The sequence below is a fragment of the Saccostrea cucullata genome, unplaced genomic scaffold (assembly GCF_032062105.1).
Source record: "Saccostrea cucullata isolate Sc308-1 unplaced genomic scaffold, CSIRO_AGI_Scuc_v1 ctg3469, whole genome shotgun sequence".
Classification (NCBI taxonomy): Eukaryota; Metazoa; Mollusca; class Bivalvia; order Ostreida; family Ostreidae; genus Saccostrea; species Saccostrea cuccullata.
In genome coordinates this window covers 34,495-56,199 of record NW_026937221.1, presented here as the reverse complement: position 1 = coordinate 56,199, position 21,705 = coordinate 34,495, and the positions used below count along the sequence as shown (strand labels likewise).

The window sequence follows — 21,705 nt, the reverse complement described above, 5'->3', positions numbered from 1 at the left end:
CAGAATTTAGTCCTAGCACAAGTTGGTTCAGCTAATAGCCTCTTTTTTTCGCTTAAGCAACATCAAGTACAAATAATGTAGAAATTTCTTTTATGAAAATCATTTTTACCATTATGATAGTATCCTAAAATTGTCCTTACAAAATAGGAGTAGTGAAAATTTGATACGTACTGTGTACTTTTAAATGACTTTAATGTCTTATCTTGCTGTTAAGACATTTCTTGTAAAGTTACTTTCTTTACAAATTAAGAATATGTTATGTAATTAGTTTTAACCTAAATTTCCTCTTTTTAAAAAATTTTATTTAAGGATATCCGATCCTCAGCCAGGAAGGATAACTCCAAAAATAGATATTTAATTTAAAAAGCATCAATATTAGGCTTGAAAATGAAAACTTTTCATGCAAGAATTTTTATCCATTTCATCTTTATATGATTCAAGGTTTATGGAAGTCTTAGAAAAGGTCTGATAAAAAGTTGACATTTGTACCCCATGAAAGGAAAAATATAAATACAGATTTAGAAAAGTAAGATTTTCTTGAATCGAGCCTTAGATACCAATGCTTATTAGCATGATATGAAGTTAGAAGTGATTTATGATGTCTTGCAACGATAGCAAAAACCTTTTACGCTATATATTATGAATTACATGAAGGAAATAAGACAAAGAATACCAAATAATTTTAAAAATCATGACAAATTTTCAGAATGCCTGGATACATATTGTTTATTAACCAAAAATATATTTGTTGATCAACTTGCAATTAGAAAATGCATAGCTTATATGCATATTTGCTTTTTCTGAATATATATTTAATATTTGAAAATTTTCTCCATATAATATGATTAATTTTAATATTTAAATTTAAAGAAATAGTACATGGGTAAATCAACATTGCTCTGTGAATTCAGAATATTTTTGATAACTTAACTGTTAATTTTATGAACCTGAGGATCGGACTACCTTAGGATGTTTTATATTATATCAGAGATGGTTAATTTTGGCATTTACTAAAGTAAAGGGTAAATTGGGTAGTCTGGGTAGTCTGGAGTGCTCTCGAATTTGACTAAAACTTTAAGTATATATATAGATATATTCCAATATGTTGATTATAAGAAACTGTTCAGTGTTAAGAATGTGACAAAATTCAACTAAAGGTGATCACGAACATGAGATACGTTGCCAAATTTATTGTTCTTCGTACTATGGAAATATCCCAGTGATCTTCCCTTAACTTTGTTTGTGTTATATACTTATTGTTATTTAATAAATGACAATTTTCACACAATAGACTTAGCCTAGCCATATCACCAAGATTACATAAAAGATATAGCAATTGCCGAATTTCGCCCCTTATACGAGGGCTGTTCAATTAATAATGTCCTGAACTCCATGATTTACACTATAGCAATTATATGTTATTAAACCTGACTTTCTCTTCTGATTAAATCTTTAATGAATTGATAACGGTTAGTGTGACCACTTTATATGGCATAGTTTCATTGTGAGAAGCTGGAAAACAAGGGCTATTTTAGACACTGCATTTTAAATGGATGGTAAAGAAACAGTAAACTAGAGTGAACTTAAACGTTTCATTAAAGCTGCTGTAATCCCAAAGAAATATTCACTGAAATATGGGAAATTTACAGCAACCAATATCTGTTTTATAGACACGTGAGCAAGTGGATTTCAATGAACAGAAATGATATAATGGGCTTCAAAAATGGGTACCGTCCTGCAAATATACTGTTTGTCGAAATTCGAGAAATTATCACAGATAATGTTTGATTGACATTCAGAAACATAGCAAATCATTTTGAGGGTAGTTCACACTGCTTTTAAGAAAAAAAAAGACAGTAAAAAACTCAAACATTTAGTACTCAATCGACACCCATTGTTTTAAAAAATGAGTAAAAACGACAGCGTAACAGTTGTTTTAAAAAGTCAGAAATTGTAGTTTTCAACGTTTGTCTGAAATTTAAACAGACAATGAAACGTGAATTCATTGCTGTGCACTTATGGGCCCCGGTAAAATGTAAAAAAAAAAAGAATCAAATAAAACAAAAAATTTCATCTCAAATTTTTAATTGATATTTAAACTATACAATTCAACACATTTTACATCTGAAATCAATCCATGAATATATAAAGAGCAAAGCCATACAATTGTAGGGGTCAGCCTACATTTGTGATTTTCTATACATCCCTACTAATGTTATTGTGATTTAAATTCAAGACTTTGAATTTAAATTTAAATAAATTGCAATAATATTTAACAGCTTCTAAATAATATTTCATGCATATTGCCTTATTTTTTTCATTATTATTCCAACCAAATCTAGGACTACAATGACTGCAACTGATTACGAGATGCTTTTATGCTGTTATATGTTGTTGGACAAACATTTTAATTTCCTGTCAATCTTGGAATATTAAAGCTACATAATAATTTACTTTATAACCGTTTTGTAGAAAGATGCAATCATTTTTTTTAATTCGTTTTATAGATTAGCGTCCTTTCAAGACGATTTTAAGCATTTTCTATTTTTCGTCCTTGTAATAATTATTTTATAGAATGTTGCTATGAGTCTTGTGTTTTGTATCTCTCGCACTTTGAGAAACCTCACCGTCTATGCGGTTGATCAACCCAATATATGTCTGAAGACAGTCAGAAAGAACCTAAATAATTGTCGTTTTTCAATATGTAGGTTGATTCTTGTTATTGGAGGCACAAATGAAAATAGATGATTTCGTGAATTATATGCGTAGTAACTAACAGATTACTTAACTCTGAACAACACAATACATTCACCTAGATCTGCAATGTCAAAAAGATACCTGAACTATTTCATAAATTTTGAGTCAAAGATGACATCTTACTGGTTTGATATGGAAATTCGAGCCAATTTTATTATCAAAAACCATTGTCATTTTATATAAATAGTCTATAGTTATTAATTTTCAGATGGAATAACTTGGTTTTGGAAACAAACGTTACAATCATATGTTACATAAAATCAAACAATAACAATATTTTTGAACAAGTGCTATATATCTGTTGGATTTTCGAAAGCTAATTTATACTTAATTTTTAAGCAATAAAATCGTATTGTGACATTTACGTATAAATCAAAATAATATTGTCATCATGTCCGTGTCCATTTAATATTAATATTTTTATACAAGTTTCGCTTACAGGAAGTTATTATTTTAGTCGATAAATCGAAAGCATTTTCTATTACTGGTATAAATTTAAAGCATTTTCTTATATGGTAAAATACATTTTAAAAATAAAATTAAAATTCTATCTAAATAGAAATCATGAACACCCGTAGATACCTAGGTACATTGATGAAACCAAGGTTCCACCTAGAAATAAAATATTTGAACAAAGATTTTAACGAAAGTGACTGATGGTTTCTCTACAAACAATTCAATTTACGTAAACAATCTACTTTGTCAATAAATGAAAAATATTAAGATAAAGAACAGTCATCTTCATGTATCAAAACAAAACCCATTAGCAATACAAATTCTGAAGATGAAATTAGAAATTAACTCTATAAAAGATCTACAGTCATATTCGTAGCCCATCATTGAGAACACATTTCCATACACTGGATTAAGAAACTAAAAACGGTCTTTCCATATTGATTTAAATGTCAAAAGTGGATTTGAAACAATTAAGTTCAGAGTGTTCTGATATAAGTGTGATGGAAGTTTTAAACTACGCACACATAGACGTAGTCATGAGCATCGGTAGTTCTATAAACATATTATTCACGAAGTTCTCTTCATCATAGGTGCAACAAACTTCACTCTGTCTCTTTCATGATATAAAAGGTTATTTATTAAAAAGAAAAATTATCTAGATTCATTGAATAGAGGGTTGTATCATAGTTTATGGATATTGAAAATCAACAACTATTTGACGTTTAGCGGATTATGAATTTGCTAAAAAACATGAATGTTTATTAAACAAATAATTTCCAAAAAAGGTATAGACGTTAACATCAGTTTATGTTTTTAAATACAAATTAGCCAGGTTTTGTTTTCCACCATATTTCAAATGTAAATTCACACCTTGTATTTTATTTGAAAATTATTCCTCAAACATTGTTTCCAAACACAGGATATGTGAACCTGACTTTATTTCCAAGATGATGAAAAGATGAAAAAAAATTTGAACATGAATAAAACCAATAAAATCTCATTAAGTATTCATCTTTGTGAATCATCATGATATGGTTTATAGCTAAGTAGGAGATGAAATATTATCTTTAGCTGAAGGGAAAACAAATGCTATTATCTATATTAATTCTGTTATTTTTAGTGTCTAATAGATTTCCCATGTTTTATTAGAACAGTTCTATGGCCGATACATTGCCCTTGTCAGCAAATACAATTTACGATTGAGTTGTTGGTGACTGACGTCTTTCATACTAATTTTTTGTCCATTATATATACCCTGAATTGGGGACGGATTTTTCCGTTATTTCCCGATCATGACAAGGAGCAAACGGCGGGTGTGACTATTTAGCAGGGAATGCTACTCCTCCATGGCACCTTATCCCACCTCTGATGTTTCGGAGGTCCTTGTTTCTCTGCTCCTATTGTTTATTGGACTTTGATATTGAATATTCTTAAGGTAAGTCACTCGTCAGCTTTTTAGAAAAGTTCACGCAGAAGCTTTTACTTCAAAACTACTTATTAAAATTCAATTTTTATAACATATTTAAATTCAACAATGTAAATTTTTTAACATTCAATGAAAAAACTGCTCAAAAATCTATAAAGAAGCAAGATTTACGAGGGACTATTTCTTTTGGTGGAAGGATATTTAGCAGAAAATTGTGCAAATCTGCACATTTATTAAATTTAATGTAATGGAAATTTAGCCACACATACTTTTACTCGGAGAATATTTTCCGTTTTGATATTGCTAAAAAAATTCAATATAGGTCTTAATTTATATTTTTAGACTAAGTTTTACACCTTCCCTCAACAAACTTTTCCAAAAAATGAAAATATATTAAAGAAGTCAAGGTCAAATTTACACCATTTTTTGCCTGAAAATCACAAATTTTGACCAATATTTCAAATTTAACATCAAAATTGACCCCAACTTTTTCTTTCATTATTTTAAAGTACTCGATACTTGTGACTGATCAGCACTTAAGTCGTAAAAAGTTTGATATAAGAAAATTTTTGATTGCCTATTAAGTTTTTAAATATCCAAAATATGTTATTTTTTAGTGCAAAAAGGTCACACAATAATTTACGCGCATTAATTTGCAATATTTGGTTAATGATAAATATTATTCAAACTATTTTACGTAAAATAAGATTATATTTATTGCCATGCTTACAATCAAATATAATAAGGGTTAAAGTAATTAACCAAAGAGATGAAATTTAAGTGCAAAAAGGTCAACTTAAATGTACCATAGATCAGTAGGATGCACACTGACCCCCTATTTTCTTTGCGATTTTGAGTTACACTTTATGAGTACTTATCCAAAATATACTTCTCAACAAATCCTTGATATAACAAATTTCAGGAGTGACTTACCTTAAGAAGTAACCACCGCATAACGTTCAAGCACAATTAATGACAGATCATTCATACAAAAAAAATGGATACCTGGATGTGTATATATTTCTGGGTTTATTTTTGTTGCAAATGATACAACTAATAATTTTCAAAAAAATTAAGATCTTGTAAACATTCTATGATGTTCAAAATTCTACCTTTCTGTATCTATTCTTACTAAGCCATACAATTATATTTCAATTCAAATTCCATTTTTGTGTAAATTTGAATGAAAAGTGAAAAACAACTCGTGAAACGTATTCATTTTACTCATTAAAACATGACTCAGGTTGTTATTTGCAATAGTTATGACAAAAATTTGTTTGTATCATATATCCTTCAACTTAATTATTAAGTTAATTACATTTAAGATTAGCGACTAATATCAAAACCTTGTGATGTACAACAACCGAGGTTTGTAGAAAATTGAAAAATACAGATAAAAAATAAACTGAATGAGTGCTATAAAACTAAGAGCAATAATGCTAGAAAGGAGTGCGTTTGAATTTCTGTATCTTTCCGTAGATGTGCAGTTGTCTTCCCTACCTGAAAAAAAACCAATTAATTCTTTTATCGAAAATTCCTTGTTTTAAATTATCTCCTTAAAACTAGTTTTTAAGGATAAAGAAATAGTAATACACGCATACGTATACTTTGAAACAGTGTCACCTTCTGGTAAAATTTATCTTCTGCTTGGGTTCGCGCTTTTTATGAAGTGTTGCAAATGGAATATAAAACATATGGAATTCTCATGACAGACTTATACTCCATATATTTTGTTTAATATTGTGTGATTCTCTAAATTTCTACCAATATCTAGATAAAGGAAAATTTATGTAAGAGTTTACAATAGTTCTCAGACAACACAAAACTTCATTGTTATTTGGTACCACCTGCACATCACTCAGAATACCTTTAATACATAACATCTTATTGGGGATTCTTACCTTTATTTTAAAAACATTTTGTTTCCCTCACCTTTACAACCAGTAACAAAATCACACTGTTCTTCTCTGCATTTACATTCTAACTGGCAATTTTCACCATAACGCGGATATGAGCAATTTTGTTGACATGACTCACCTACGAAACCGGGTGGACACTCTGGAAAAAAAGACATTTCATACATATATATTATTATAACAGTAACTTGATCCGAAGGGTCGTATCACGTCGAGTTGACAGGCGCGGATCATCAGATCTAACGAGACGCCAAGCGTCGAGTTTTATCTGATGATCCGCGCCAGTCATCGGGATGTGATACGGCTCTTCGGATCAAGTTACTGTTATAATGATAGATTTATTATATACCCCCTTATAACTAGCTAAATATATCAGAATAAAACTTTAGAGATCAATTGTATAATATTTATTCATAAAATAAAGCATAATAACAAGGGACTTTTTAACGTGCAAGAAAAATAACGTCATGTTTTTGCGTACTACGTCATCAGTTTCAGAGAGTGGTGATATGGATTCAGAAAACCACAGTGTGGTGATCCGGAAAATCGGATCAAAACTCGGTAAAATTAACAGTAACAAAAACAATGAAATTGATGGGTATATAATAAATGTTCTTCCCAGACAATTTACTGTAAAGGACGAAAAATCTTCCATGCTATCAGAATTAAAAGAAGTCCTTTTTAAGAGTGAAAATCAGCAAGCATCGAGCATTGAATGGAAAGTCAAAATTTTATTTTTTCAAAAGCTTTTGTTATATGAAAGATTTTGATCATGACCTACCTAGTGCTAAAACACAATTAAATTTTTTTTTGAACGTATGAAGGGACTGGTATCCAAGGCAATTCATTTCCTTAGCAACGGGCTCATAAACCCTTATGAAAATCAATGATTTTTAGACATTTTTCTATGAACATGTTTTCTGAACGTGGTAAGATAAGGTATTTTGGTTACTTTATTTGTTGAAAGATGAAATTACTTTATTCTTTAAAAAAAAGAAAGACAAAATTTCTGTAGTGATATTGTTGTCATGACAACGGGAAAAGAACATGGCGTCAATGCTTATTATTTTTTTAAAAAATTACATATGTTTATCACTATATACACAAAACCTACAACCACAGCTGGAAAAATGAATGCTGTGATCTTGTTAGGGGTTATCTATATGTCATATCTAAACAATAAAATTTGCAGGCAACTTTAATAGAAAAAAGTTACAAATGGTTAAAATGTGTGATTATCTGGCATTTATAAGCTTTTTTGAAGGGGTGGGGGTAATTTGAATACATGTACAGTGTCCATTATATTGGTCATATTGGTCTGATCAAAGCATCTCATAATTCTACTATTGTTGATAAATAAATGCACATTAAATTTCAAAAGGAATTTATATTCCTCACAAACGAAACTTTGAAATAAAAGAGGGGGGGGGGGGCGTTTTAGGAAGCACCTTGTCACATTTCCATATGTATGTAAAATTTTGACTTGTCCATTACATTTCAATGAAGCGCCACTGAAAGTTCATACTTGATATTAAGATTGCTTATGATCTGGAGATGTGTCCAAAACTTTACCCAAGGTCATTTGCACAAGTTCAAGGTCATTGGTAGAAGAATAGTGCAATCTTTTCCCATTCTGTAATGCTGAGTATTCTAATGAAAAGAGTCGCCCGCGTGGCGCAGTGGTTAGAGCGTCTGCTCTAGAGTCGAGAAGTAAGGAGTCAATCCTTACGTCGCGAGTTCGAATCCCACTGCGGGACGTGGAGACCGGTCCTTCGGATGAGACCGTATAAACCGAAGCCCCGTGTCGCAGAAGGTGTTGGCACGAAAAAGATCCCTCACTGCTCGAAGGCCCTGAGTGCCGAGCATAGGACAAAATTTGAAGCCCTCCACCGGCAAGTGGTGGCGTCTCCATTTGAGTGAAATATTCTCGAGAGGGACGTTAAACAATATACAATCAATCAATCAATCTAATGAAAAGACTTGAAGTTTCATCTCGGGGATTATTATTTGAGCTGTGGGTTTGTCATGACCTTGACCAAAAATTCATTTGGACACGTTTGACCTTGGCTCAACGACATAATTTTTTCAAGGTCACTGCAGTAAAAGTGTTCTATATGAGTTTGGTACATTTATATATTTAACTTTGACTGCAGAGAAATTGGAAGTTTGTGTTCTACACAAAGGTTTTACTGCCTATGACTTGAGTATATGTCAAAGTCATTTGGGTATGTAAATCTGCAATAGCAAAATGTTAAAAAGGTTTGGACCTTTTTTGTAATAAAAAAAAACATTTTATGTTATACCAGGAGGGTTGATATCATTTTATGAGCTTGCTCATAATAATTTTAGTTTATGAGAAAGAGTCACTATTACAGCTCACATAATTTTAAAGTAAAACCAAATCAGAAGAGAATGACAAATATAAATATTTTTTTTATATAATACCTAGAGATACAAAACATAAATTTGAGGAACGTGTCATCTGACTTTAAACTAGCCCTCTTTCTTTTTTCACAAAAAACATTTTGTCAGTTTTGCAATTAATTGATTGATCATTTGATATTGACCTTGTTTTAATTATGATACTTCATAATGCAGAATATAAAGATATGTTTCAGATTCTTCTACTATCTAATTATGAATCTGCATGCCAAAAATTGATAGTTATTAGATTTACATCAGCAAAAAATGCTAACAGACAAACCAAGAATGTTAATTTTCGATTAAACATTTTTATTTGATCCACTTTCATGAATACACTGTACAATTTATGGATCTATTTTCTGGATCCCCGAGTCTCCGGTAACACTATCCACTCTTTTCCAGCATCAATGGTCTGTACTGTAATAATGTATTCTCATAATCTGAAAAAGTGATTAAATTAAAATGTAATAATATTATACAGCTTTGCCTTTTTATACTTGGAACCATTTCTAGTTGGGATTGAGCAATGATGATGAATGCAAAGCATGTTTGTTGGAATCAATTAAATTACAAGAAATCTCAATGATTTATCATTTTATTTTAAAAAGTTAACGTTTTTACTAAATGTATTATTTACATGTTTTTCCTGTCTAATTCTATATCAGCTCATCCGATTATGTTTCTGTTTCTTTCCGAGTTTGGCTTCAAAGTGCCGAATTTCATTCTATAAACAGAAGTATACAACACAAAGTTGAGACCGTATTGATCTTAGATATTCTTTAAATTTAAAAATTTGCAATTAAAAGGTCAACTGCATGATTCTATGCATTTTGTAAAAACTCTAAATTATGTTTTTTATTTCTTTCCAATACCCCCTCCCCCCCGAAAAAATGGAGATATTCATTTCATAAATTTACCTGCTTTATAGATATTGATGCTTATCATTTCAACCTAGTTGACTTAAATTAGTTCAGTGGTACCGGAGAAAATATTAGCTGAATTTGAATTTTCTTTTATTAGTAAACACTGGATGACATTAGCAAAAAGTTATTTTTTTTTTAATTAATTATTTTACTGTGATATAATTATATACAATTCAGTTACCACTAGACCACTACATAATACACTTGTCTGTATCACAAATTCACAATACTTCCAAGGTAATCCCCTTTCCTAAACTAAAATATATTAAGTACAAAGTTAACCCCTGCCCCTTTTTCTTTTTTTACGGACGCCATAACAAATGTCGTTCCATTTTACAAATATTTCATATAGTGGTGGTTTTCATAAATTCATAATTTTTCATGTAAAAAGCAGGTATTATCTTAAATGGTAAATAAAGATATCTTCTATACAGAAATTTTATTTACCAGACTATCAGTTATAATCATTTTAGATTGTGACAGTGGTGAGTGACTTTGGTTACATACATACCGTGAATACAACAAATTAAAATTAAACAAAATTATAATTTGCCTATTTGGGATACAGTTATGTGACTGATCAATGTGATCATAGTTGGGGGATTTAATTTCATTTGCTTTAATATCGGCTATTTTTTTTTTTGGGGGGGGGGGCATACCCCTCCTCCTGGTTCCTCAGGCCATGCATAATCTTTTCTTTTTTGTTATAAAATACTAAAGTAATGCTAGCATAATTTATCAATCAGAATTAAATTTAAAATGTGCAAGAACACCTGCCAAGTGTTAGATATTTTCTGCATGGTTAATTTATGCTATACATTCTTCAGTAACTGTTGTAATGGTAAATTGTAAAAATTTCAATCACTCACCGTAATTAAGACTCATGAAAACGCCAAAACTGAGGCTCAGACTGCTCCAAGTTTGTAATTTCTGCTAGTCTTCTGTGCATTGTTATTGAAAACAATGTAAGCAAACTACCGTTTATCCCTCCTATGTTAGAAAGCTATACCAAAGGGAGATAATTTGAAGCAAAAGTTACAGAAAATTATGGATTTAAATCAGTTATCATTTATAAATGCTTAAGTTGCCTGCAGATTTTTTTCTTGATTCTTCTAGAACAAATACTGTTTAATAAATATTTTATGTTGATAAGCTTTAATGTGGTTGTAGATTTCTTATAAAGTACTTCAAATTTGCTGTTTTTTAAAGCAAAATAAACCTCCAAAAACTTGTTATATTTATCAAAAGGTGAAGAAAATTTCAAAAATCAACAGTTGCTAAAATAAATAAATTTATATAAATAAAATAATAATTTAAAAAGTTTTTTTTAATGACTTGTAATAAAAAAAAGTATTTGTTTAACCATAAATTCAAGTGTCATGATAAAGTACAAAACACGCTATCTGAAAGGCGCGTGGTTTCCATAGCAACAATGCGGAAAATTATTTTTTGCTTGCTTTTTTCTATCATACCCTTTGTTCTGAAAATTTATATACGAGTTTTAACCAAATCTGTTTCTATGCCACTTTTCACATTTTTTAACTAAATGCTCGATGCTTGCTGATTTTGACTCTTAATAACATATTGAACATCATTGGAATATGCAATGAAGGCTATATTTATTAGTTATCATTTGAGTCTTTAAACAAAATTACTTATCTTACCATCATTTTAAACAGGCATAATAATCCTAGATTTTCCTTGCAGAGCAAAGTATTTGAATTTCCTATTTTGCGAGAAAACCCATTTTCAGCATTTCTATCAGATTTTAAATTGACTGAATTTATCATGTGAAACAAGATTTAAAGTATTGATTTATATGTACCCTTATTTCATTCTCCAAATTTTTAGATGTTACATGTATATTTCTATACCTTTACATCCATTTATGTGATCGCAAAGTTGCTGAACACACAAACACTCTGACTGGCAACCATTTCCATAGTTTGGATATCGACAGGGTAATTCACATTTCAATCCAAAATACCCCACACTACAACCTAAAATAATAAAAATAAATTAATGAAGAACAGATCACCTTGATATTTTTATCTACTTTTTTTCATTTCTGGAGAGAGAGAGAGAGAGAGAGAGAGAGAGAGAGAGAGAATTTCCAATGAAGCTACTTACCTGTAATGTTCATCAAAAATACAATTTCAGTTGAAGACATAAGTAAATGTTGCAAAAATAACATAATATAGTTTCGAAAAAATGCTTTAAACATAGTGTGCATTTTTGTTCCTTGTATGATAGATATTTCGTAGGAATATATTTAGCAGCACGCCAACTGCAAATGATCTAGAAAGCTTTATATGGTAGAATTAACCATACATTTAAACTTCCTGCTGAATTGTAAATCTGGAAACCATAATAAATATTATGAAAAATATCATTTCAGTTAATTTTTTATATATCAACCAAAGGGGAAAAAGGAAATTGGGCAACGCTGCAGCTGCATGCATTTACTGTAAACGTATTATATTTGGCTGTGTATTCTTTTTAGCGCCTTTGGCGGAAAGAAGCTTCCGCTAATTCAAGTACAACGCCAAATGTCTTGCACATATACTTCTAAATAAGAACATTAAGAAATGCGCTAAATCAAATCTACGCTAAGTTGTTCAAAAGTCAGTTTCCGCCAAATATCGTACACGCCAAATATAATACATTTACAGTATTTCGGAAATAATGTTTTACCCATGGAATAATAACCAACTCCGACAACATAGAGTACCACCATCCGATTCCCATTCATTTACACTTTCAGAGGAGATGCACTGGCACAGTGTGGCAAAGTTTTTATTACCCCTGTTAACTGCGATATTTTTTCTTCAGAACCAAATATAGCATGCTTTTTTCTTTAGTTTTTTTTTTTATCTCCGTGAAGGGCGTCAAAACTCTGATCACCTAGTGGAAAACATGTAAATGTGAGCCGAGCCAAAAATGAAGATAGACACTATTCAGCCAAAATTTACTATTTACTGCTAAATTTTTGGAGCATTGACCATTGAGCTTAATTTTTTTGACCTATTTTGAAAAAAAAATGTTTGCCTGTAGGAAAATATTTGAATGGTTTATATTAAGGTTTTTTTCTTACTGTTCATCTACCTGACTTACATTTTAGAAATTACCTTACATCTTCCCTGTGAGCTGCAGATTCAGGAGCATCAGTGTTGTACAAATACATTTGCTTTATTAATGAAATCGAGATTAAGAAATTAAAAAAAACCCATAAATGACCATAAAATATCAGAAATAAGAACTTAATTATAACATACAAACAAAATTCCAACAGTATTACAATATAGTAAATCAAAGTATCATAGGTTTTACTTTTGTATATAAAAGTTCAATGTTTTTTAGCAAAGGGAATAAAATGTTTTTAATTAGTAAAGTTTTTATTACAGTAAATCAAATATTCAAAGTTCTCATAAAAAAGTATAATTTTAAAATATATTTTATGGTAAATGAAATTTCCAATGTAGCTAACAAAAGCATTATTTGATTAGACGACCACTATTTTGATACAACATTTCCTTCTATTCTATTTGTATGTAACTTTTTAATATACAATTGTGTTTCATAGAATTCTGACACAACCTCTACTTCAATATAAAAGGATCAAACTCTGCTCCAAATATATCATCTGCTGAAAATATCATTTGAATAACTTGTCAAATAATTTCTCAATTACGTAAGGAATAAGTAAATTAATGTTTTCATTTATTTAAACGATATTAATCATTGTAATTATTACAAGATTGCATCCATTGTTTAGTTTCTGTATAAGAAGTATTAGCTTTGATTTTTTAATCCATGATTTATTAATTCTTGAATTAACGACTTTGATTTTTGTTATCTCATTAATTCTTTTTTATCACAACTGCATGCTTTGAATACCTCACATTTTTATACCCCCTCTTGAAAAGTGATGGGGTATATAGTAATCGGTATTTCCATCCGTCCGTCTGTCCGTTCGTCCGTCTGTACGTCCGTCTGTCTGTCTGTTACGCTTTGGGGTACCAATCTCTTATCTGCAACTCCTCTCATACCATTGAAGGAAATTTTATGAAACTTTCACAGATTCTTAAATACATATTGCAATTATGCACCTCCTATATTACTCTTTGATCTGACATATATTTTTGATTTTCCAGAGCAAAACATGGACACTGCCATTATATTCATATGGAAGGCGGGAGTATCATTTAGTAAGCTAATTGCTCACAGTGCCTCTAGTTTTTCAAGAAATTCCGTTAATAAAACAAGATAGAAATCAAAAGTCCGTGATATCCATTAACACTTTTTCAAGTCTCAACTGTTGAACACAAGAATTTTTTATTAAGTAAATTATATTTCTCTTAATCCCATATCAAGTTTTTGAGGTGAATTACAAAGGAGTTTTGCAGAAAATAAAAAAACCCAAACATTGAATACACGTAATTCCTGCAAACTTTTTATAAGACTATCATACACATTTTATCTCTGTTTCCTGATCATAATAAGGAGCACACGGTGGACATGATCACTGGTAGGGAATGCTGACTCCTCCATGGCCTCTGATCCCACCTCTGATATTTTCATAGGTCCGTGTTTGCTCAGCTCCAATGTTGTATTGAGAAATATAATGAGGTAACAAACAATATTTAATCTCAAAAGTTTATCAAACATTACAAAAATGAAGCAGAGAATATTTGACTTACTCGTAAATACTGTTTGTTATCTACATACATTTCATGCACATGTTTGTCAGCTGTCATGTAGCTGAAAATTACATTGGAATTAGTTTCTACCAGTTGAGCAGTAAAATAGCCTTTTTACGCATAATGTCAATGAATAATCAGTATATCTCCATGGTCTTCTTCGTCTAAAACAGTAATTCATGTACATGTTCTTTTTTTATCTCCTGATTTGCACAAATTGATTTAATTGACAAAGATTTAGATTTTTCGACTTTAGACATGCTTTTTGATCAGACTTTGTATTTTGTTCTTAAACATAAGGAGTTTCTTGGAAAGAAAATTACGGAATAAAAGATCTGTTTGCTGTTGAACACTTATTCCATATGATGAACAATTATGTTATAAGCAAAAGTAAATATGTTTTTCAAAAATATTTCAGTTTTGTACATATTCCCTCATATTCCCTCTCGAATACTGTTCAAGTACCTGTTAAAGCGTATTTATATGTCTTTATCTTGCATTGTTTCTCTAATTTATTTCATTAGCCAGTAAACTTTATTTAAAATCTTTCATCAATTTCATCCGTGTTCGGTTATTGAAGAAAATTGATTGTGTTTGCAATACTGAAATCGGTCATAATGATGAGGAAAACCTGGAAGATAAAATATTAGTGGTCTTTATTTTCCATAAAACAATTTTTAATCATGGTATAGCAACATGCTCTTGATAGCAAAAGGATAGGAAATTCCAAGGTTAACCGCACAAAAAAATTAAAATATGTATTATCAAACACTAAATTTCACATCATGTCGCTTTTGCACATATTATATTTGATATATGTACATATTAAAAGAGCTCTGTAATGACATAAAACGATACTTATGTACAGAAATAAGAATACTAGTATTACAGCAATTACAAGAAGCTCGACGATACAGAAAATTAAAAGAGATGCACCATTTTTAGGTTCCACATGCTGTGTTTTCTCTGCACAAAAATTACTACCCTTTTTATCATGTTTGGTGTCTATAAGATCAAAGTGTTTATGTTTTTCCATGAAAGTATTTTTTCACTCAGCAATTTTGTTGTCTTGGTAATTTGCGAGAAAATATGTATATTTTGTAACGTGCGCCGGATATACACACTTACAAATGTGACACACTTACAAAAACACACGGGCTAAAATGAAATCTTTAACAAATTTTTATTATTAACAAATACAGTTGTAATAACAAATAGTCAACAAACACAGTTACAAACAAATACACAATACCGACAAAATTTACTCCGCTGTTCATCTATAAGTCCTCCAACAAGAATAAGTCAGCCTCGCAGACATTGCTTATCGAATTACGAAGTATGTCCAGTACCATCCACCATCCTAGACAGTCCTGAATCTGCTGAATCTGCGTCCTAGCAGACGACCACGTGGAACTGTTCATCGTAGTTCCTGTAATCGCGATATCCGAGAACTTCTAAAGGGGAACGAGTGACGTCACGTAATAAAAATAACAACTACAGTGACGTAATGTCTATTGATAATTTTAGAGTATCGTAACAATTTGAACTTTTTACCTCTACGATTTAAAACAGCGTTTCTAAGAGACCTAATAAGGTTGAGTTATTAACGTTATAAGTAAATTAATATTTTTTTTTCTATTTTTTAAACAGTTAACTAATTACATCAATCCAATCATACATGTACATATACGACATCAAAATAACACTTTTTATGTTCTTAATTCACCAGTTCAACCGATCATAAATTATTTATAAAATAAAACACAAAATACTTTTGTATAGGATGAGATCACGCGCGCATTTGCAACATACTTTAATGAAGTGTATACTGTATACAAAACAGTCTTTAGTTCGACTTTTTATCCATGTAATTCTACAAAAGAAAAACACACAAAATCTATATTTGAAGCAATTTAAAGCGACGATATAAAATTCATTGCAATAGTTTGCCAATTCAGAAGACTAGAAGACTTTTGTACGGGTACATTGACAGTGATACTACTTTAAACTCCCACTATCTTCGTTTATGATCCCTTGGAAACCCTCCAAATACACGACGTTCATGTGGTCGAATTATTGAATAGCCTCAGCGGATAAGCATTGTCTGCTGAATAATACAACCGATACCGAAAAAAGCGTTAATTATGAATTGCGACATTCAATTTAGCTAATGGCTAAATAGCTGTTACTTACAATCGACAAAAAGTGTATTTTTAAATATGGCATTTCTGGTAAAGCGTTTCACTCTGTTCTTTTGAACAATAAAATGTATTACATGTATTGTGTATTAGGAGGATGAGAATAATGATCCCTTCTCTAATTATCTTTATACAGGAAGAAATAATATACAAGAAAAATCAAGAAGTAAAAAAAACCTTATCTCGTGAAAAACTACATCCGAAAGACAACATGTGTTTGAAAGCTCCAGGACACGGCTTTGATTTTAATTCTTACATATTATAGTTTTCATGGATAAAGCGTGTTGATGATACATGTAACATCAATACGAAGAAATACATAAATATACTTAGCATATGATAATATCAAATATTCCCTTAAATTAAAAAAAAATAAATAGAGGGAATTCAGCTAGGATCTTATAAGTTCTATATGTTGAAAAACATTTTAACTCTTAATAAGGACCGATGATACAAACAAAAAACAAGAGGCCCAGGGGCCACAGCGCTCACCTGAGCACATCAGCTAGGAAAAAACACACATCAGATCAGAACTGTAAGTTAACTTAAGTGGGGGGGGGGGGGGAGGGCTTGAATTTTAACCCCCAAGGGGATCATAATTTGAACGAACTAGAATCTACATTACCTGAGGATGATTCCATATAAATATTACTAATCATGGCTTTGTAGTGCTTGAAAAGAAGATTTAAAAAAGTTTCCATATATATTTCTATGTAAATCTTTGGTCGGCCATTTTCGCCACACACTTACCCCCGGGGGTCATGACTTGAACAAACTTGAATCTACATTACCTGAGGATGATTCCACATGAGTTTCATCTTTCCTGGCCCAGTGGTTCTTGAGAAGAAGATTTTTAAAGATTTTTCCTATATATTCCTATGTAAAACTTTGGTCGGCCATTTTCGCCACACACTTACCCCCGGGGGTCATGACTTGAACAAACTTGAATCTACATTACCTGAGGATGATTCCACATGAGTTTCATCTTTCCTGGCCCAGTGGTTCTTGAGAAGAAGATTTTTAAAGATTTTTCCTATATATTCCTATGTAAAACTTTGATCTGCCATTTTGGCCTCGCCCTACCCCCGGGGGTCATGACTTGAACAAATTTGAATCTACATTACCTGAGGATGATTCCACATGAGTTTCATCTTTCCTGGCCCAGTGGTTCTTGAGAAGAAGATTTTTCCTATATATTCCTATGTAAAACTTTGGTCGGCCATTTTCGCCACACACTTACCCCCGGGGGTCATGACTTGAACAAACTTGAATCTACATTACCTGAGGATGATTCCACATGAGTTTCATCTTTCCTGGCCCAGTGGTTCTTGAGAAGAAGATTTTTAAAGATTTTTCCTATATATTCCTATGTAAAACTTTGATCTGCCATTTTGGCTTCGCCTTACCCCCGGGGGTCATGACTTGAACAAACTTGAATCTACACTACCTGAGGATGATTCCACATGAGTTTCATCTTTCCTGGCCCAGTGGTTCTTGAGAAGAAGATTTTTCTTATATATTCCTATGTAAAACTTTGATCGGCCATTTTGGCCCCGCCCTACCCCCGGGGGTCATGAATTGAACAAACTTGAATCTACACTAACTGAGGATGATTCCACATGAGTTTCATATTTCCTGGCCCAGTGGTTCTTGAGAAGAAGATTTTTTTAAAATGCCAATAATTTTTCTCTTATTCATGATTATCTCTCCTTGGAAAAAAGCGTGGCCCTTCATTTGAACAAACTTGAATCCCCGTTATCCAAGGATACTTTGTAGCAAGTTTGGTTGAAATTGGCCAAGTGGTTTTTGAGAAGAAGATGAAAATGTGAAAAGTTTACAACGACAACGACGACAACGACGACAGACAACGGACAATTTTGATCAGAAAAGCTCACTTGAGCCGTCGGCTCAGGTGAGCTAAAAAAATGATCCCTGGATTGGTATATATTTTCTAGCCTAATTTCATTGCAAATGATGGAAGTAATAAATTTCTAGAGTATAAAGAAATTGTAAACCTTCTGTGATGTTTAAAACTCTGCCCTCTGAAACCCATCTATACAAATATTTTTCACTTCAAATTCCATTTATGTGAAAATTAGAATAAAAATTTAAAAACTTAAAAAGGTAAATGATTAGGGCCTTGACCTGACCTCGCTCGTAAATAAAACTATTACATTTAATTCGACTGCTATTATCAAATTTCATTGACTTTTTTCACATAAAAAATAAAGATTGTCATGAGAAGAATCCCTTCCTCAACCAATCCTATACATAACAAATATGCTGACTGCATGCATCGATGTTTATTCCTGTAGCAGTTAATAAATCATCTCCTCGACAAGATGTTGCTTTGAAGGAAAAATATTGTAATTTTATACCAAAACAAACATTTCATCATTTCATTTCAATGCTATAATGAAAACGTGTCCGTTTCAGTCTTTAGAGAGTCAAACGTTATTCTATACACTCCTAGTGTAAAGAACTATTTAACACAGCCATTCAAATACGATTCTTTCCGGGAAATTAAGTATATGGACAGCACTTATTTTGAAATGTTGATCCTTTTTTTCCTGTTCTAAGAATTTGTAAATTCCTATTGACAAAGCAGTCACACTCTGACTGACAATATACACCATAATTTGGGTATGTACAATTATGTTCACATCATCTTCCTGTGGAACCCGGTGGACACTCTAAAGAAAACGTCTAAGAATAAAGTCTCTTTTTTTTTTGGCAAATGACCACATTAACCTTGTCTTTACAATTGCAACTATATAGGGTCTTATTACAAGATCCATTTGTTTTTTATTCTAAAAATTAAGAATAAAGGAAAGAAATTTTAAATGAAATATATTGGGGATACTTATTTTTTATAACAATTAATTACAAATTATTATAATAGTATCACATTTACACTCTTTTGTTTATCTATACACGTGTAAAAATGTATGTTTAATCATTCTCTTGGGAGGAAAATGGAAAAACGTAAAATATGATTTCCAAGTATTTTATTTCCTTGACATCTCATATATTCAGGATAGAACAAAATGGATCATGAATCATATGGTTGAAATAGAAAAATCAAGGTGGTCATTTGTTCGAATGAAAGAAAAGGAAAAGCTTCAATAGTCAACATTTTAAGCGACATTACATTTTTTTCAATGAATATGTTATATCGTTTAACATAAGTTGAAAATAGCTTCATTCCTTAAACATTCTTCACCTAAACAGAAGGGGTTGTGATTCGCATGACATCGTCAGAAGTCTTTAAAAGATTATTTTGACTTTTTGAGGTATCTGCTTGAAAAGAATACACGATTTAATTGCATTCGTGAAAAAAAAATCTTTTTATTTTATAAGATTAATTCATTCTTTATTTAAAGCTTTAATGCTGATCATGAGTTTATCACTAACAAAGTGTTTGAGAACAATTTTTAAAATGTACTATTAAGTATTTTTTGCCTTTAACATTCATCAAGGCAAACAGAAATTTTCACCCAATAAATGCTTATATACCCTTTTATGAAGTAACATTAAGATCAAAACGAAAAATAAAATCATTCAAATAAATAGTTGATGACAAATTCACTTTTATAAAAATTCCATTTCATTGGAAACATCACATAAATAAAATTTGATATTCTTTTATTTTAATTCAATTTTAATAACATCGTTTCATTCTCGTACATCAGAATAAATAATCGTATAATTAATCTACATTTGACCAAAATCAACAGCTTAAAACTTACAACTGTTAAACTTTATACACAGCCATTCTCCACAATAATTCAAAGTCCAGGCTTTTTGATATCATTGATAACTGTTGTTTCAATAAAAATGCAACTTTCCTTATCATTAATCAATTAATGCAAATTAATTTGTCACAAAACATTCTGATTGTTAACATAATTACTCTGAAATTGACATCAAAAAGGTACTAGAGGTCTTCCAACAATTTATTAGAATTTCAATGGGTACCAATCGAGCCCCGTTATTAGTAGACCCATTTTCTATTCATATTAAGCAGAATTTGTCCAAATGCTCAGCGTATGAAGAATTTTTAAAAGAGGTAAATAATTGACAAAGAAATTGATGAAAAAAGGATACTAGTAGTCTCTTTAAAAATTATCAATTCGAAAGTTCTATGGTCTATATAATGACCTTGTCAGTAAATACAATTTTTCATTGAGTCAAATGCTGACAAACGTTTTTCATACTCATTTAAATTGTTGGTCCATTATTTTATACTGAAATGACGACGAATTTTCCCTGTTATTACGGATCCTCACAAGGAGCAAACGATAGGTGTGACGGGTCGGCAGGGGATGCTCACTCCTCTCCTCCAAGGCACATGATGCCACCTCTGATATTTTGGAGGTCTGTGTTTGCTCTGCTCCTATTTTGTATTGTTTTATGAACTTTTGATCTAGAATACTGTTCTCCATATGTTTCATGCATCAATTTACAATAATTCCAAAAAAATATATTAGAATTTATTTTTTTTGAAGAATTTATAGAAATTTAACTCAATTTATTCTATTATATTATTTTTTTACGTTCATTGAATCTTAATTCAACTACGAGGATTTATCCAAAAGTAATGTCACTGTATCAATATCAATTTTGATTCGATTTTTTTCAGGACTGATTTGTAATTAATATAGCTTCGATCATGTATAATTTCATTAATTTACGTTGAAAAGTAGCAATTTTAACAAAGTTTTGACTTTACTTTTGGATCAACCCTCTTACAATAATTGTATTTCACACGATTTTATACACAATTCAATCAAAACTGGGAATATAATGGGAAACATAATCTGAAATACATGTATTTATTTCCGCATTTTCGTGTTCGTCGCTCTTCATTATTATACAAAAGAAATATTCTAGTTAAAAGGATCG

At 30.9% G+C, this 21,705-nt stretch overlaps 1 protein-coding gene across 1 annotated transcript in view; it reads right to left on the bottom strand.

Annotated features, from left to right (window-relative positions):
- Positions 1-21,705, bottom strand: part of LOC134247543 (multiple epidermal growth factor-like domains protein 11) — a 59,870-nt gene that overhangs the window by 20,427 nt on the left and 17,738 nt on the right. Inside the window, exons 4-5 of the mRNA XM_062729887.1 lie at positions 11,777-11,902; positions 6,572-6,697 (exon numbers count right to left, since the gene is read on the bottom strand). Coding sequence (XP_062585871.1) covers positions 6,572-6,697; positions 11,777-11,902 — 252 coding nt within the window. The remainder of the gene's footprint in view (positions 1-6,571; positions 6,698-11,776; positions 11,903-21,705) is intronic.